General features: G+C 41.6%; 1 protein-coding gene across 1 annotated transcript; it reads left to right on the top strand.

Annotated features, from left to right (window-relative positions):
- Nucleotides 1-2,211: 2,211 nt before the first annotated feature.
- LOC133542619 (G-protein coupled receptor 135) lies at nucleotides 2,212-15,130 on the top strand. Its single transcript, XM_061886900.1, has 3 exons — nucleotides 2,212-2,440; nucleotides 10,745-10,882; nucleotides 13,610-15,130. The coding sequence occupies exons 2-3, from the start codon at nucleotides 10,758-10,760 to the stop codon at nucleotides 14,937-14,939; spliced, it is 1,455 nt and encodes a 484-aa protein (XP_061742884.1). The 5' UTR covers nucleotides 2,212-2,440; nucleotides 10,745-10,757; the 3' UTR covers nucleotides 14,940-15,130.
- The last annotated feature ends 556 nt before the right edge of the window (nucleotides 15,131-15,686 follow it).

Genomic DNA, 15,686 nt, shown 5'->3' with positions numbered 1-15,686 from the left:
GAAGGTGAAGGGGAGGGGGCTAGTGGAATATTGAAAAAGAGAGAATTTCTGGAGTGTTTTCAGATCAACTTGGGCGATGTGATTTGAATGTGTTGTTCATAGATTGGTCTCTCCAAAGCTTTGGAATAAAATGTCAAAATACCTATTCTGTCTGGGATTCATCTAAAATCAGCTTATGTGTCATCAAAAAACAAGGGGGTGACCAGCAGTTGTTATGTTATGTTATTTTATTTATCCTTATTTTATGTTATGTTATGTAATGTTATTTATGTTATTTATCTGTATTTTATGTTATGTAATGTTATTTATGTTATTTATCATTATTTATCGTTATTTTATGTTATGTTATTTATGTTGTTTTATTTATGATTATTTTATGTTACGTTATGTAATGTTATTTATGTTTTTTATCGTTATTTTATGTTATGTTATAGTATGTTATGTTATTTATGTTATGTTTTTTATGTTATTTATCATTATTTTATATTATGTTATGTTATTTATGTTTGTTATCGTTATGTTATGTTATGTTTTTTTATGTTATTTATTGTTATTTTATGTTATGTTATTTATGTTATGTTATTAATGTTATTTATTGTTATTTATCCGTTTTTGTGTTATTTATTGTTATTTTATGTTCTGTTTTGTTATTTATGTTATTAATGTTATTTATCGGTTCTTGTGTTATTTATTGTTCTTTTATTTTATGTTTTGTTATTTTTGATTGATTGATTGATTGATACTTTTATCAGTAGATTGCACAGTACAGTACATATTCCGTACAATTGACCACTAAATGGTAACACCCGAATAAGTTTTTCAACTTGTTTAAGTTGGGGTCCATGTTAATCAATTCATGGTATTTATGTTATGTTATTCATGTTTTTTATCGTTATTCATCGTTATTTGTTGTAGTCGTAATGATTTGTGCAGTCCTTTGAGACATTTGTGATTTGGGGCTACATAAATAAACATTGATTGATTGATTGATTGATATTTTATGTTATGTTATGTAATGTTGTGTTATGTAATGTTATGTTATTTATGTTATTTATCATATGTTATGTTATTTATGTTATATATTGTTATGTTATTTATCGTTATTTTATGTTATGTTATTTATCTTTATTTATCAGTTCTTGTTTTATTTATCATTATTTTATGTTAAGTTATGAAATGTATTTTTATTTATTGTTATTCATCGTTATGTTATGTTATGTTGTGTTATGGTATGTTATTTACGTTATCTTATTCATGTTATTTATCATTATTTTATGTTATGTTATATTATGTTATGTTATTTATGTCATGTTATCTATGTGGTGTTATTTATCGGGTCTTGTGTTATTCATCGTTCTGTTATGTTATTTTATGTTATATTATTTAATGTTATATTATGTATTGTTATGTTATGTTATATTATGTTATGTTATGTTTTGTTTTGTTTTGTTTTGTTATGTTATGTTATGTTATGTTATTTATGATATGTTATTAATGTTATGTTATGTTATGTTATGTTATGTTATTTATGTCATGTTATCTATGTTATGTTATTTAAATAAATAAATAAATGGGTTGTACTTGTATAGCGCTTTTCTACCTTCAAGGTACTCAAAGCGCTTTGACACTACTTCCACATTTACCCATTCACACACACATTCACACACTGATGGAGCGAGCTGCCATGCAAGGCGCCCACCAGCACCCATCAGGAGCAAGGGTGAAGTGTCTTGCTCAGGACACAACGGACATGACGAGGTTGGTTCTAGGTGGGATTTGAACCAGTGACCCTCGGGTTGCGCACGGCCACTCTCCCACTGCGCCACGCCGTCCCTTTATCGGGTCTTGTGTTACTCATCGTTCTGTTATGTTATTTTATGTTATATTATTTCATGTTATATTATGTATTGTTATGTTATGTTATATTATGTTATGTTATGTTTTGTTTTGTTTTGTTTTGTTTTGTTTTGTTTTGTTTTGTTTTGTTTTGTTTTGTTATGTTATGTTATGTTTTGTTATGTTATGTTATTTATGTTATGTTAAGTTATGTTATGTTATGTTATTTATGTTTTATGATTTATCTTTTTTTTATCCTTTAGTCACTAGTGTACATTTCTCTTACCCGACATATGTGCAGATGCGCGCGCAGGCAGCGTTACCCTGGCAACCCGGTCGACGTCACACCACAGAAAGAGGGCGTGGCCTCGGCGGAAAATAAAGACGGAGACGAGAGCAAGATGGCGAGTGAACATCTGGGTTTGTTAATGAGAGAGGACGTCGTGAATATAACTCGGTGACACGCGGATGGAAAATACGGACATGTTGTCTTTGCGGAGGGAGGATGGAGGATGAAGACAACAACGTCCCAAATGTCACGGTAGCGAAATGGTGACTGAAACATCAAAGCGCCGCCACCTGCCAGCTAACTGCTCGACTTCCGGTGAGTTCTCACGCAAATATGTCCAGTCTTACTGGGACATGTCCAGTCTTACTGGGAATGTCCAGTCTTACTTGGAATGTCCAGTCTTACTTGGAATGTCCAGTCTTACTTGGAATGTCCAGTCTTACTGGGACATGTCCACTCTTACTTGGAAGGTCCAGTCTTACTTGGAATGTCCAGTCTTACTTGGAATGTCCAGTCTTACTTGGAAGGTCCAGTCTTACTTGGAAGGTCCAGTCTTACTTGGAATGTCCAGTCTTACTTGGAAGGTCCAGTCTTACTGGGAATGTCCACTCTTACTTGGAAGGTCCAGTCTTACTTGGAATGTCCAGTCTTACTGGGACATGTCCAGTCTTACTGGGACATGTCCAGTCTTACTTGGAATGTCCAGTCTTACTGGGAATGTCCAGTCTTACTGGGAATGTCCACTCTTACTTGGAAGGTCCAGTCTTACTTGGAATGTCCAGTCTTACTTGGAATGTCCAGTCTTACTTGGAAGGTCCAGTCTTACTGGGAATGTCCAGTCTTACTTGGAATGTCCAGTCTTACTTGGAAGGTCCAGTCTTACTGGGAATGTCCACTCTTACTTGGAAGGTCCACTCTTACTTGGAAGGTCCAGTCTTACTTGGAATGTCCAGTCTTACTTGGAATGTCCAGTCTTACTTGGAAGGTCCAGTCTTACTGGGAATGTCCAGTCTTACTTGGAAGGTCCAGTCTTACTTGGAATGTCCAGTCTTACTGGGAATGTCCAGTCTTACTTGGAATGTCCAGTCTTACTGGGAATGTCCTCTCTGACTTGGAATGTCCAGTCTTACTGGGAATGTCCAGTCTTACTGGGAATGTCCAGTCTTACTTGGAAGGTCCAGTCTTACTTGGAAGGTCCAGTCTTACTGGGAATGTCCAGTCTTACTGGGAATGTCCAGTCTTACTGGTAATGTCCAGTCTTACTTGGAAGGTCCAGTCTTACTTGGAAGGTCCAGTCTTACTTGGAAGGTCCAGTCTTACTGGGAATGTCCAGTCTTACTTGGAATGTCCAGTCTTACTTGGAAGGTCCAGTCTTACTTGGAATGTCCAGTCTTACTGGGAATGTCCAGTCTTACTGGGAATGTCCTCTCTGACTTGGAATGTCCAGTCTTACTTGGAAGGTCCAGTCTTACTTGGAATGTCCAGTCTTACTGGGAATGTCCTCTCTGACTTGGAATGTCCAGTCTTACTGGGAATGTCCAGTCTTACTTGGAAGGTCCAGTCTTACTGGTAATGTCCAGTCTTACTTGGAAGGTCCAGTCTTACTGGTAATGTCCAGTCTTACTGGGAATGTCCAGTCTTACTGGGAATGTCCAGTCTTACTGGGAATGTCCAGTCTTACTGGGAATGTCCAGTCTTACTGGGAAGGTCCAGTCTTACTTGGAAGGTCCAGTCTTACTTGGAAGGTCCAGTCTTACTGGGAATGTCCAGTCTTACTGGGAATGTCCAGTCTTACTGGGAATGTCCTCTCTGACTTGGAATGTCCAGTCTTACTGGTAATGTCCAGTCTTACTGGTAATGTCCAGTCTTACTTGGAAGGTCCAGTCTTATTGGGAATGTCCAGTCTTACTGGGAATGTCCAGTCTTACTGGGAATGCCCAGTCTTACTGGGAATGTCCTCTCTGACTGGGAATGTCCTCTCTGACTTGGAATGTCCAGTCTTACTGGTAATGTCCAGTCTTACTGGGAATGTCCAGTCTTACTGGGAATGTCCTCTCTGACTTGGAATGTCCAGTCTTACTGGTAATGTCCAGTCTTACTGGGAATGTCCAGTCTTACTGGTAATGTCCAGTCTTACTGGGAATGTCCTCTCTGACTGGGAATGTCCTCTCTGACTGGGAATGTCCTCTCTGACTGGGAATGTCCTCTCTTACTGGGAATGTCCAGTCTTACTGGGAATGTCCAGTCTTACTGGTAATGTCCAGTCTTACTGGTAATGTCCTCTCTGACTTGGAATGTCCAGTCTTACTGGGAATGTCCAGTCTTACTGGGAATGTCCTCTCTGACTTGGAATGTCCAGTTTTTACTCGTAATGTCCAGTCTTACTGGGAATGTCCAGTCTTAATGGGACATGTCCACTCTTACTGAGAATGTCCACGCTTACTGAGAATGTCCAGTCTTACTGGTAATGTCCAGTCTTACTTGGAAGGTCCAGTCTTATTGGGAATGTCCAGTCTTACTGGGAATGTCCAGTCTTACTGGGAATGTCCAGTCTTACTGGGAATGTCCTCTCTGACTGGGAATGTCCAGTCTTACTGGGAATGTCCAGTCTTACTGGGAATGTCCTCTCTGACTTGGAATGTCCAGTCTTACTGGGAATGTCCAGTCTTACTGGGAATGTCCTCTCTGACTGGGAATGTCCTCTCTGACTTGGAATGTCCAGTCTTACTGGGAATGTCCAGTCTTACTGGGAATGTCCAGTCTTACTGGTAATGTCCAGTCTTACTGGGAATGTCCTCTCTGACTTGGAATGTCCAGTTTTACTTGGAATGTCCAGTCTTACTGGGAATGTCCAGTCTTACTGGGAATGTCCTCTCTGACTTGGAATGTCCAGTTTTTACTCGTAATGTCCAGTCTTACTTGGAATGTCCAGTCTTACTGGTAATGTCCAGTCTTACTTGGAAGGTCCAGTCTTACTTGGAATGTCCAGTCTTACTTGGAATGTCCAGTCTTACTGGGAATGTCCAGTCTTACTGGGACATGTCCACTCTTACTTGGAAGGTCCAGTCTTACTTGGAATGTCCAGTCTTACTTGGAAGGTCCAGTCTTACTGGGAATGTCCAGTCTTACTTGGAAGGTCCAGTCTTACTTGGAATGTCCAGTCTTACTGGGAATGTCCAGTCTTACTTGGAAGGTCCAGTCTTACTTGGAATGTCCAGTCTTACTGGGAATGTCCTCTCTGACTTGGAATGTCCAGTCTTACTGGGAATGTCCAGTCTTACTGGGAATGTCCAGTCTTACTGGGAATGTCCAGTCTTACTTGGAAGGTCCAGTCTTACTGGGAATGTCCTCTCTGACTTGGAATGTCCAGTCTTACTGGGAATGTCCAGTCTTACTTGGAAGGTCCAGTCTTACTGGTAATGTCCAGTCTTACTTGGAAGGTCCAGTCTTACTTGGAAGGTCCAGTCTTACTGGGAAGGTCCAGTCTTACTTGGAATGTCCAGTCTTACTTGGAAGGTCCAGTCTTACTTGGAATGTCCAGTCTTACTGGGAATGTCCTCTCTGACTTGGAATGTCCAGTCTTACTTGGAATGTCCAGTCTTACTTGGAATGTCCAGTCTTACTTGGAAGGTCCAGTCTTACTTGGAATGTCCAGTCTTACTGGGAATGTCCTCTCTGACTTGGAATGTCCAGTCTTACTGGGAATGTCCTCTCTGACTTGGAATGTCCAGTCTTACTGGTAATGTCCAGTCTTACTTGGAAGGTCCAGTCTTACTTGGAATGTCCAGTCTTACTGGGAAGGTCCAGTCTTACTTGGAATGTCCAGTCTTACTGGGAATGTCCAGTCTTACTTGGAATGTCCAGTCTTACTTGGAAGGTCCAGTCTTACTTGGAATGTCCAGTCTTACTGGGAATGTCCTCTCTGACTTGGAATGTCCAGTCTTACTGGTAATGTCCAGTCCTACTTGGAAGGTCCAGTCTTATTGGGAATGTCCAGTCTTACTGGGAATGTTCAGTCTTACTGGGAATGTCCTCTCTGACTGGGAATGTCCTCTCTGACTGGGAATGTCCAGTCTTACTGGGAATGTGCAGTCTTACTGGGAATGTCCAGTCTTACTGGTAATGTCCAGTCTTACTGGGAATGTCCTCTCTGACTTGGAATGTCCAGTTTTACTTGGAATGTCCAGTCTTACTGGGAATGTCCAGTCTTACTGGGAATGTCCTCTCTGACTTGGAATGTCCAGTTTTTACTCGTAATGTCCAGTCTTACTGGGAATGTCCAGTCTTAATGGGAATGTCCAGTCTTAATGGGACATGTCCACTCTTACTGGGAATGTCCAGTCTTACTGGGAATGTCCAGTCTTACTTGGAAGGTCCAGTCTTATTGGGAATGTCCAGTCTTACTGGGAATGTCCAGTCTTACTGGGAATGTCCTCTCTGACTGGGAATGTCCTCTTTGACTGGGAATGTCCAGTCTTACTGGGAATGTCCAGTCTTACTGGGAATGTCCAGTCTTACTGGGAATGTCCTCTCTGACTTGGAATGTCCAGTTTTTACTCGTAATGTCCAGTCTTACTGGGAATGTCCAGTCTTAATGGGAATGTCCAGTCTTAATGGGACATGTCCACTCTTACTGGGAATGTCCAGTCTTACTGGGAATGTCCAGTCTTACTTGGAATGTCCAGTCTTACTGGGAATGTCCTCTCTGACTGGGAATGTCCAGTCTTACTGGGAATGTCCAGTCTTACTGGGAATGTCCTCTCTGACTTGGAATGTCCAGTCTTACTGGTAATGTCCAGTCTTACTGGGAATGTCCAGTCTTACTGGGAATGTCCAGTCTTACTGGGAATGTCCTCTCTGACTGGGAATGTCCTCTCTGACTTGGAATGTCCAGTCTTACTGGGAATGTCCAGTCTTACTGGTAATGTCCAGTCTTACTGGGAATGTCCTCTCTGACTTGGAATGTCCAGTTTTACTTGGAATGTCCAGTCTTACTGGGAATGTCCAGTCTTACTGGGAATGTCCTCTCTGACTTGGAATGTCCAGTTTTTACTCGTAATGTCCAGTCTTACTGGGAATGTCCAGTCTTAATGGGACATGTCCACTCTTACTGAGAATGTCCAGTCTTACTGGGAATGTCCAGTCTTACTGGTAATGTCCAGTCTTACTTGGAAGGTCCAGTCTTATTGGGAATGTCCAGTCTTACTGGGAATGTCCAGTCTTACTAGGAATGTCCAGTCTTACTGGGAATGTCCTCTCTGACTGGGAATGTCCTCTCTGACTGGGAATGTCCAGTCTTACTGGGAATGTCCAGTCTTACTGGGAATGTCCTCTCTGACTTGGAATGTCCAGTCTTACTGGGAATGTCCAGTCTTACTGGGAATGTCCTCTCTGACTGGGAATGTCCTCTCTGACTGGGAATGTCCTCTCTGACTTGGAATGTCCTCTCTGACTGGGAATGTCCAGTCTTACTGGTAATGTCCAGTCTTACTGGGAATGTCCTCTCTGACTTGGAATGTCCAGTTTTACTTGGAATGTCCAGTCTTACTGGGAATGTCCAGTCTTACTGGGAATGTCCTCTCTGACTTGGAATGTCCAGTTTTTACTCGTAATGTCCAGTCTGACTGGGAATGTCCAGTCTTAATGGGACATGTCCACTCTTACTGAGAATGTCCACTCTTACTGAGAATGTCCAGTCTTACTGGGAATGTCCAGTCTTACTGGGAATGTCCAGTCTTACTGGGAATGTCCAGTCTTACTGGGAATGTCCTCTCTGACTTGGAATGTCCTCTCTGACTGGTAATGTCCAGTCTTACTGGGAATGTCCAGTCTTACTGGTAATGTCCAGTCTTACTGGGAATGTCCTCTCTGACTGGGAATGTCCTCTCTGACTGGGAATGTCCTCTCTGACTTGGAATGTCCAGTCTTACTGGGAATGTCCAGTCTTACTGGGAATGTCCAGTCTTACTGGTAATGTCCAGTCTTACTGGGAATGTCCTCTCTGACTTGGAATGTCCAGTTTTACTTGTAATGTCCAGTCTTACTGGGAATGTCCAGTCTTACTGGGAATGTCCTCTCTGACTTGGAATGTCCAGTTTTTACTCGTAATGTCCAGTCTTACTGAGAATGTCCAGTCTTACTTGCAATGTGTTGAAGGTGGAATGGTTACAACAGGTTGAAAAATGTGGGAATTGTGCAACTTGGAAAAATGTCCCATTCATTTCAATGGGAACTTCCTGGAAATTTGGAGAAAATCTAGATTTTTAGGAAAATGATTAGCAGCATGAATGTCCTGAATGAGCTGAATTAGTTGGTGTTGGAATTGTTGAAATCGGTCAAGAAATGTTGAAGTAGTAACAGTTTTTTAAATTGAGAATTTGTATAATGGGATTTCGGGAAAACCGGGAATGTTTCTAGTTCCTGAACCAACTTGTTTTTTGGTCCTGACTAAGAAACATTTTTAGACAGTGGAACGGTAGAAATGGGATGACAACAAGAAGAGGGGTAGTCAAACAAAGAAGGTTGGAAATAGGGTTAAAAACAAAAACGAACAGGAAATTTGTTGAATGTGGAAAAATTGTAGTTTGAATGTCCAGGATATGTTGAAGGTGGAATGGTTTTAACAGGGTGAAAAAATGTGGGACATGTGCAACTTGGAAAAATGTCCCATTCATTCCAATGGGAACTTCCTGGTAATTTGGGGAAAATCTGAGTTTTTTCAGAAATGATTAGCAGCATGAATGTATTGAATGAGCTGAATTGGTTGGTGTTGGAATTGTTTAAATCGGTCAAGAAATGTTGAAGTAGTAACAGTTTTTCGATTGAAAAATTGTATAAAGGATTTTCAGGAAAAACGGTAAATGTTGTAGTTCCTAAACCAACTTTTTTTTTTTTTGTCCTGATTAAGACAACATTTTAGACAGTGGAACAGTTGAAATGGGATGACAACAAGAAAAGGGGTAGTCAAACAAAGAAGGTTGGAAATAGGGTTAAAAAAAACAAAAACAAGAATTCCTGGAAATTTGTTGATGGTGTAAAAATGTTAGTTTGAATGTCCAGGATGAGTGGAATGTGTTGACGGTGGAATGGCTGGAATAAGTTGAAGGATGTGGGAATTGTGCAAGTTGGAAACATCTCCAATTCATTTCAATGGGAACTTCCTGGAAATTTGGGGAAAATCTGGATTTTTATTTTTATTTTTTATTTTTAGAAAATGATTAGGAGCATGAATGTCCTGAATGAGCTGAATTGGTTGGTGTTGGAATTGTTTAAACTGGTCAAGATATTTTGACGTTTTTTAATTGAGAAATTGTATAAACTACCATTCTTCCACGTTCAACAAAATTCCAGGAATTCCTTTTTTTTTTTTTTTACCCTATTTCCAACCTTCTTTGTTTAACTTCCCCTCTTCTTTTTGTCATCCCATTTCAACCGTTCCATTGTCTGAAAATGTTTCTTAGTCAGGACAAAAAAAAAACAAGTTGGTTTAGGAACTAGAAACATTCCTGGTTTTCCCAAAATTTTATTATACAATTTCTCAATTAAAAAACTTCAACATTTCTTGACTGATTCAAACAATTCATTTTCCTCAAGACATTCATGCTCCTAATCATTAAAAAACAAAACAAAACAGATTTCCCCCAAATTTCCATAAAGTTCCCATTGAAATGAATGGGACATTTTTCCAAGTTGCACAATTCCCAGATTTTTCAACCTGTTCAAACCATTCCAACATCAACACATTCCACTCATCCTGGACATTCAAACTAACATTTTTACACCTTCCACAAATTTCCAGGAATTTTCGTTTTGTTTTGTTTTGTTTTTATAACCCTATTTCCAACCTTCTTTGTTTGACTACCCCTTTTCTCTTTTTTCATCCCATTTCAACCATTCCACTGTCTTAAACATTCGTCTTAGTCAGGACAAAATAAACAAGTTGGTTTAGGAACTAGAAACATTCCCAGTTTTCCCGAAATTCCGTAATACCATTTTCCAATTAAAAACACTGTTACTACTTCAACATTTCTTGACCAAATTAAACAATTCCAACACCAACCAATTCAGCTCATTAATGCTCTCATCAATTTTCCAAAAATATTCAGATTTTCCCCAAATTTCCAGTAAGTTCCCATTTTAATGAATGGGACATTTTTCCAAGTTGCACAATTCCCACATTTTTCAACCTGTTCAAACCATTCCACCTTCAACACATTCCACTCATCCTGGACATTCAAACTAACATTTTTACACCTTCAACACATTTCCAGGAATTCTTGTTTTTGTTGTTGTTTTTAACCCTATTTCCAACCTTCTTTGTTTGACTACCCTTTCTTGTTGTCATCCCATTTCAACCATTCCACTGTCTAAAAATGTTTCTTAGTCAGGTAAAAAAAAACAAGTTTGTTTAGGAACTAGAAACGTTCCCGGTTTTCCCGAAATTCATATGCATGTTTTATGACTGATAAATCCCACGGGTCGCATTCAATGAGCGCAAACAGAAGATGACACACATGGTCAATAGAACCTTCTAGATGCTAACCTTGTAAAACTGTGTTAAAACAATGGCCTGACTTGTTATTTTTCACTTGGATTGTGACACTGCTGTGTTGGATGAAGAGGACCGTCAGTGATGGTGGACAAAAAGCCGACCTCGTCCATGGAACCCCCTGCTGGCAGTGTCCCCTGGGGCAGCGGCAACTCCAGTGACATGTCCCTTTTGAGCACCACCAGACAAGCAATAGTTGACGTGTCAAGGTAATTCTCTCCACTGTCCTTCTCCAGCATGCAACCATTTAGTAGAACCATGGAGTACAACTCTACACTTACCTTAGTTTTCACACTACAAGGCGCACTTAAAATCCGGAAAGATTCTGGTTGTGTTTACTGACCTCAAAGCTATTTTATATGGCACACGTTGTAATAATAGGTGTGACCAGTAAATGGCAGTCACACATAAGAGATGCGTGCAGACTGCAATATGATGGCAGTCACATATAAGAGATATGTGTAGACTGCAATATGATGGTAGTCACATATACACGATATGTTTGGACTGCAATATGATGGCAGTCACACATACAACATACTTGTCGACTGCAATGTGATGGCAGTCACACATAAAAGATGTGTGTAAACTGCAATATGATGGCAGTCACATATACACAATATGTGTGGACTGCAATATGATGGCAGTCACACATAAGAAATACGTGGGGACTGCAATATGATGGTAGTCACACATAAGAGATACGTGTGGACTGCAATATAATGGCAGTCACATATACACGATATGTTTGGACTGCAATATGATGGCAGTCACACATACAACATACTTGTCGACTGCAATGTGATGGCAGTCACACATAAGAGATGTGTGTAAACTGCATTATGATGGCAGTCACATATACACATGTGTGGACTGCAATATGAATGCAGTCACACATAAGAAATACGTGTCGACTGCAACATGATGGCAGTCACACATAAGAGATACGTGTCGACTGCAACATGATGGCAGTCACACATAAGAAATGTGTGTAAACTGCAATATGATGGCAGTCACATATACACAATATGTGTGGACTGCAAAATGATGGCAGTCACACATAAGAAATACTTGGGAAATGCAATATGATGGCAGTCACACATAAGAGATACGTGTAGACTGCAATATGATGGCAGTCACACATATGCGATACGTGTAGACTGCAATATGATGGCAGTCACACATAAGAGATACGAGTAGAGTGCAATATGATGGCAGTCACACATATGCGATACGTGTAGACTGCAATATGATGGTAGTCACACATAAGAGATACGTGCAGACTGCAATATGATGGCAGTCACACATATGCGATACGTGTAGACTGCAATATGATGGCAGTCACACATAAGAGATACGTGCAGACTGCAATATGATGGCAGTCACACATATGCGATACGTGTAGACTGCAATATGATGGGAGTCACACATAAGAGATACGTGTAGACTGCAATATGATGGCAGTCACACATAAGAGATACGAGTAGAGTGCAATATGATGGCAGTCACACATACGAGATATGTGTAGAGTGCAATATGAAGGCAGTCACACAAGAGATACGTGTCGACTGCAATATGATGGCAGTCACACATAAGAGATGTGAATGGACTGCAATATGATGGCAGTCACACATAAGAGATGTGAATGGACTGCAATATGATGGCAGTCACACATAAAAGATACGTGTAGACTGCAATATGATGGCAGTCACACAAGAGATACGAGTAGAGTGCAATATGATGGCAGTCACACATATGCGATACGTGTAGACTGCAATATGATGGTAGTCACACATAAGAGATACGTGCAGACTGCAATATGATGGCAGTCACACATATGCGATACGTGTAGACTGCAATATGATGGCAGTCACACATAAGAGATGTGAGTGGACTGCAATATGATGGCAGTCACACATAAGAGATACGTGTAGACTGCAATATGATGGCAGTCACACATAAGAGATACGTGCAGACTGCAATATGATGGCAGTCACACATATGCGATACGTGTAGACTGCAATATGATGGCAGTCACACATAAGAGATACGTGTAGACTGCAATATGATGGCAGTCACACATAAGAGATACGAGTAGAGTGCAATATGATGGCAGTCACACATACGAGATATGTGTAGAGTGCAATATGAAGGCAGTCACACAAGAGATACGTGTCGACTGCAATATGATGGCAGTCACACATAAGAGATGTGAGTGGACTGCAATATGATGGCAGTCACACATAAGAGATACGTGTAGACTGCAATATGATGGTAGTCACACATAAGAGATACGTGCAGACTGCAATATGATGGCAGTCACACATAAGAGATACATGTAGACTGCAATATGATGGCAGTCACACATAAGACATACGTGTAGACCGCAACGGTCAAAGGAGAACCACCAAAAAGCAGGTCTGCAATGACTTGGAAGCTGCTGGAACACAGGCGTCAGTGTCCACAGTCAAGCACGGCCATGGACTGAGAGGCTCCCATGCAAGAAGGAAGCCCTTGGTCCAGAAGCCACAACTTAAGGCTGGTCTAAAGTCTGCTGCTGATCACATGGACAAAGATAAGACCTTCTGGAGGAAAGTTCTGTGGTCAGATGAAACAGAAATGGAGCTGTTTGGCCACAATACCCAACAATATGTTTGGAGGAGAAACGGTGAGGTCTTTAAACAAAGGAACACCAATCCTACCGTCAAGCATGGTGGTGGTAGTATTATGCTCTGGGCCTGTTTTGCTGCCAATAGAACTGGTGCTTTAAATGGGACAATGAAAAGGAAGGATTACCTCCAAAGTGATCCACCTGGAGGTTGGGTCCGTGGCGCAGTTGGGTGTTCAAACTGGACAGTGACCCCAACACACTTCAATTTCAAATGGTAGGTCATAGGTGGGACTGCACTTGAACTGATGTGATCTTTTCTTTGTAGGGTAGTTTCCTCAGTCAGTAGCCTCGTGACCACCACTCCGGAGGCCACCGCCTTCACCAGTGGAAACCTAAGCGGGTTCCAGGCCCCAAGAGGCGGCGAGGCGCCGACGCCGTTCGTGCTGACCGCGGCCGAGATCAACACCGTCCTGAAAGGTTTCCTGGTGGCGGCTCAGGCCCTGGTGCTCCTCTCCATCTTCCTGCTCTCCAGCCTGGGCAACTTGGCGGTCCTGGTGGTCATCGTCAAACACCGGCAGCTGCAGACCGTGACCAACGCCTTCATCATGTCCCTGTCGCTGTCCGACTTCCTCACCGCCGTCCTCTGCCTGCCCTTCTCCTTCGTCATGCTCTTCAGCAAGGACGGCGTCTGGATGTTCGGGGACTGCTTCTGCGTGGTCAACGGGGTTTTCAACACCTGCTTTGGGATCGTGTCCGCCCTGACCATGACCCTGATCTCCTTCGACCGGTACTACGCCATAGTCCGACAGCCGCAGGCTAAAATCGGGCGACGCAGGGCCATTCGGTTGTTGACGGCGGTGTGGCTGACGGCGGTGGTTTGCTCCCTTCCGTGGTATCTGGTCTTGCAAAGGCCAAAGGAAATCCACAAGCAGGGTTTCTACCACTGCATGTACGTGTTCCACTCTGGAACCTCCCACATGGGCAAGGTGTACAGCGTCTCTCTTATAATCCTGTGTTTCATCCTGCCCTTCTCCCTCATGTGCTTCTGCCACTACAACATCGGCAAGACCGTCCGCCTCTCGGAAATCCGAGTCCGGCCGGTGACCACGTACGCTTACCTGCTGCGCTTCTACAGCGAGATGCGCACGGCGACCACCGTTCTCATCATGATCGTTTTCATCATCTTCTGTTGGGGGCCGTATTGTTTACTGGGGCTGATCACGGCCCTAGGAGACTACACCTTCAGTCCGGCGCTCGACACCTTGGCCGTCTGGCTGGCGTGGGCGAACGGCGCCGTCAATCCTCTGATCTACGCCCTGAGGAACCCCAACATCTCCATGCTGCTGGGGCGCAATCGAGAGGAGGGCTACCGGACCAGGAACATCGCCCCGTACTTGTCCGGGCACGCCCGGAACCGAGAGATGGGCCTGAACCGAGTGGAGAAGATCCGGGATCGCCACGTGACCCGGGCGGGGATGCACGGGAGCGGCAGGCTGTCCAGTTCCAGTCCTGGCAAGGGAGTCGGGGGGGAAGTTGCAATGTGGGCCTGTAAGAACCCTGCGGTGTTGTTCTGCAGGGACGCCCAGCCAGACACCACACCACTGCCCAACTTTGTCAGCACACCCACCATGAAGACGGCCGACACCAGTCTGTGAGATCACAAAACACAATGTGGTTTTGTTTTTTTTTTAAATTAAGATGCAGTTCTTACTGTGTGTGTGCTTTCTAGTTCTGTATTTACTATAAATCCTTGCCTTGAATGTTGAAGACAAAGTGAGTGAGATGAGTTAGTTTAACACAATTCTTAGGCTATGTCCACACAAACGCACATACACTGTTTATTGTAAACATGTGTATTTATTTATTTATATATATATATATATATATATATATATATATATATATATATATATATATATATATATATATAAACACATATATATATATATATATATGTATGTATATGTGTATATATGTATATATATATATATATATATATATATATATATATATATATATATATACACAAGACTGTCTCAAAAAATTTGAATATTGTGATAAAGTCCTTTATTTTCCGTAATGCAACTAAAAACATGAAAATGTCATACATTCTGGATTCATTCCACACCAACTGAAATATTGCAAGCCTTTTATTAATTTAACTCAAAAATCCTATTTAAAAAAATGTGAATATTTCCTCATACCAAGTAAAAAAAGATTTATAACTGCAAAACAAAATCAAACATTTGAAAATGTCAATTAATGCACTCAGTACTTGGTTGGGAATACTTTAGCAGGGATTACTGCATCAATGCGGCGTGGCATGAAGGCAATTGGCCTGTGGCATTGCTGAAGTGTTATGGATGCCCAGGATGCTTCAATAGCGGCCTTCAGCTCATTTG

This window comes from Nerophis ophidion, linkage group LG24 (assembly GCF_033978795.1).
Source record: "Nerophis ophidion isolate RoL-2023_Sa linkage group LG24, RoL_Noph_v1.0, whole genome shotgun sequence".
Lineage (NCBI taxonomy): Eukaryota > Metazoa > Chordata > Actinopteri > Syngnathiformes > Syngnathidae > Nerophis > Nerophis ophidion.
The sequence above is the reverse complement of the archived record's forward strand: the minus strand, read 5'-3'. Positions and strand labels throughout refer to the sequence as shown.

Excerpts from the sequence above, each read along its gene's own strand:
- LOC133542619 (XM_061886900.1), top strand. The coding sequence starts at position 10,758 with ATGGTGGACAAAAAGCCGACCTCGTCCATGGAACCCCCTGCTGGCAGT. Across the intron at positions 10,883-13,609 it reads GCAATAGTTGACGTGTCAAG|GGTAGTTTCCTCAGTCAGTA; the intron begins GTAATTCTCTCC and ends TTTTCTTTGTAG.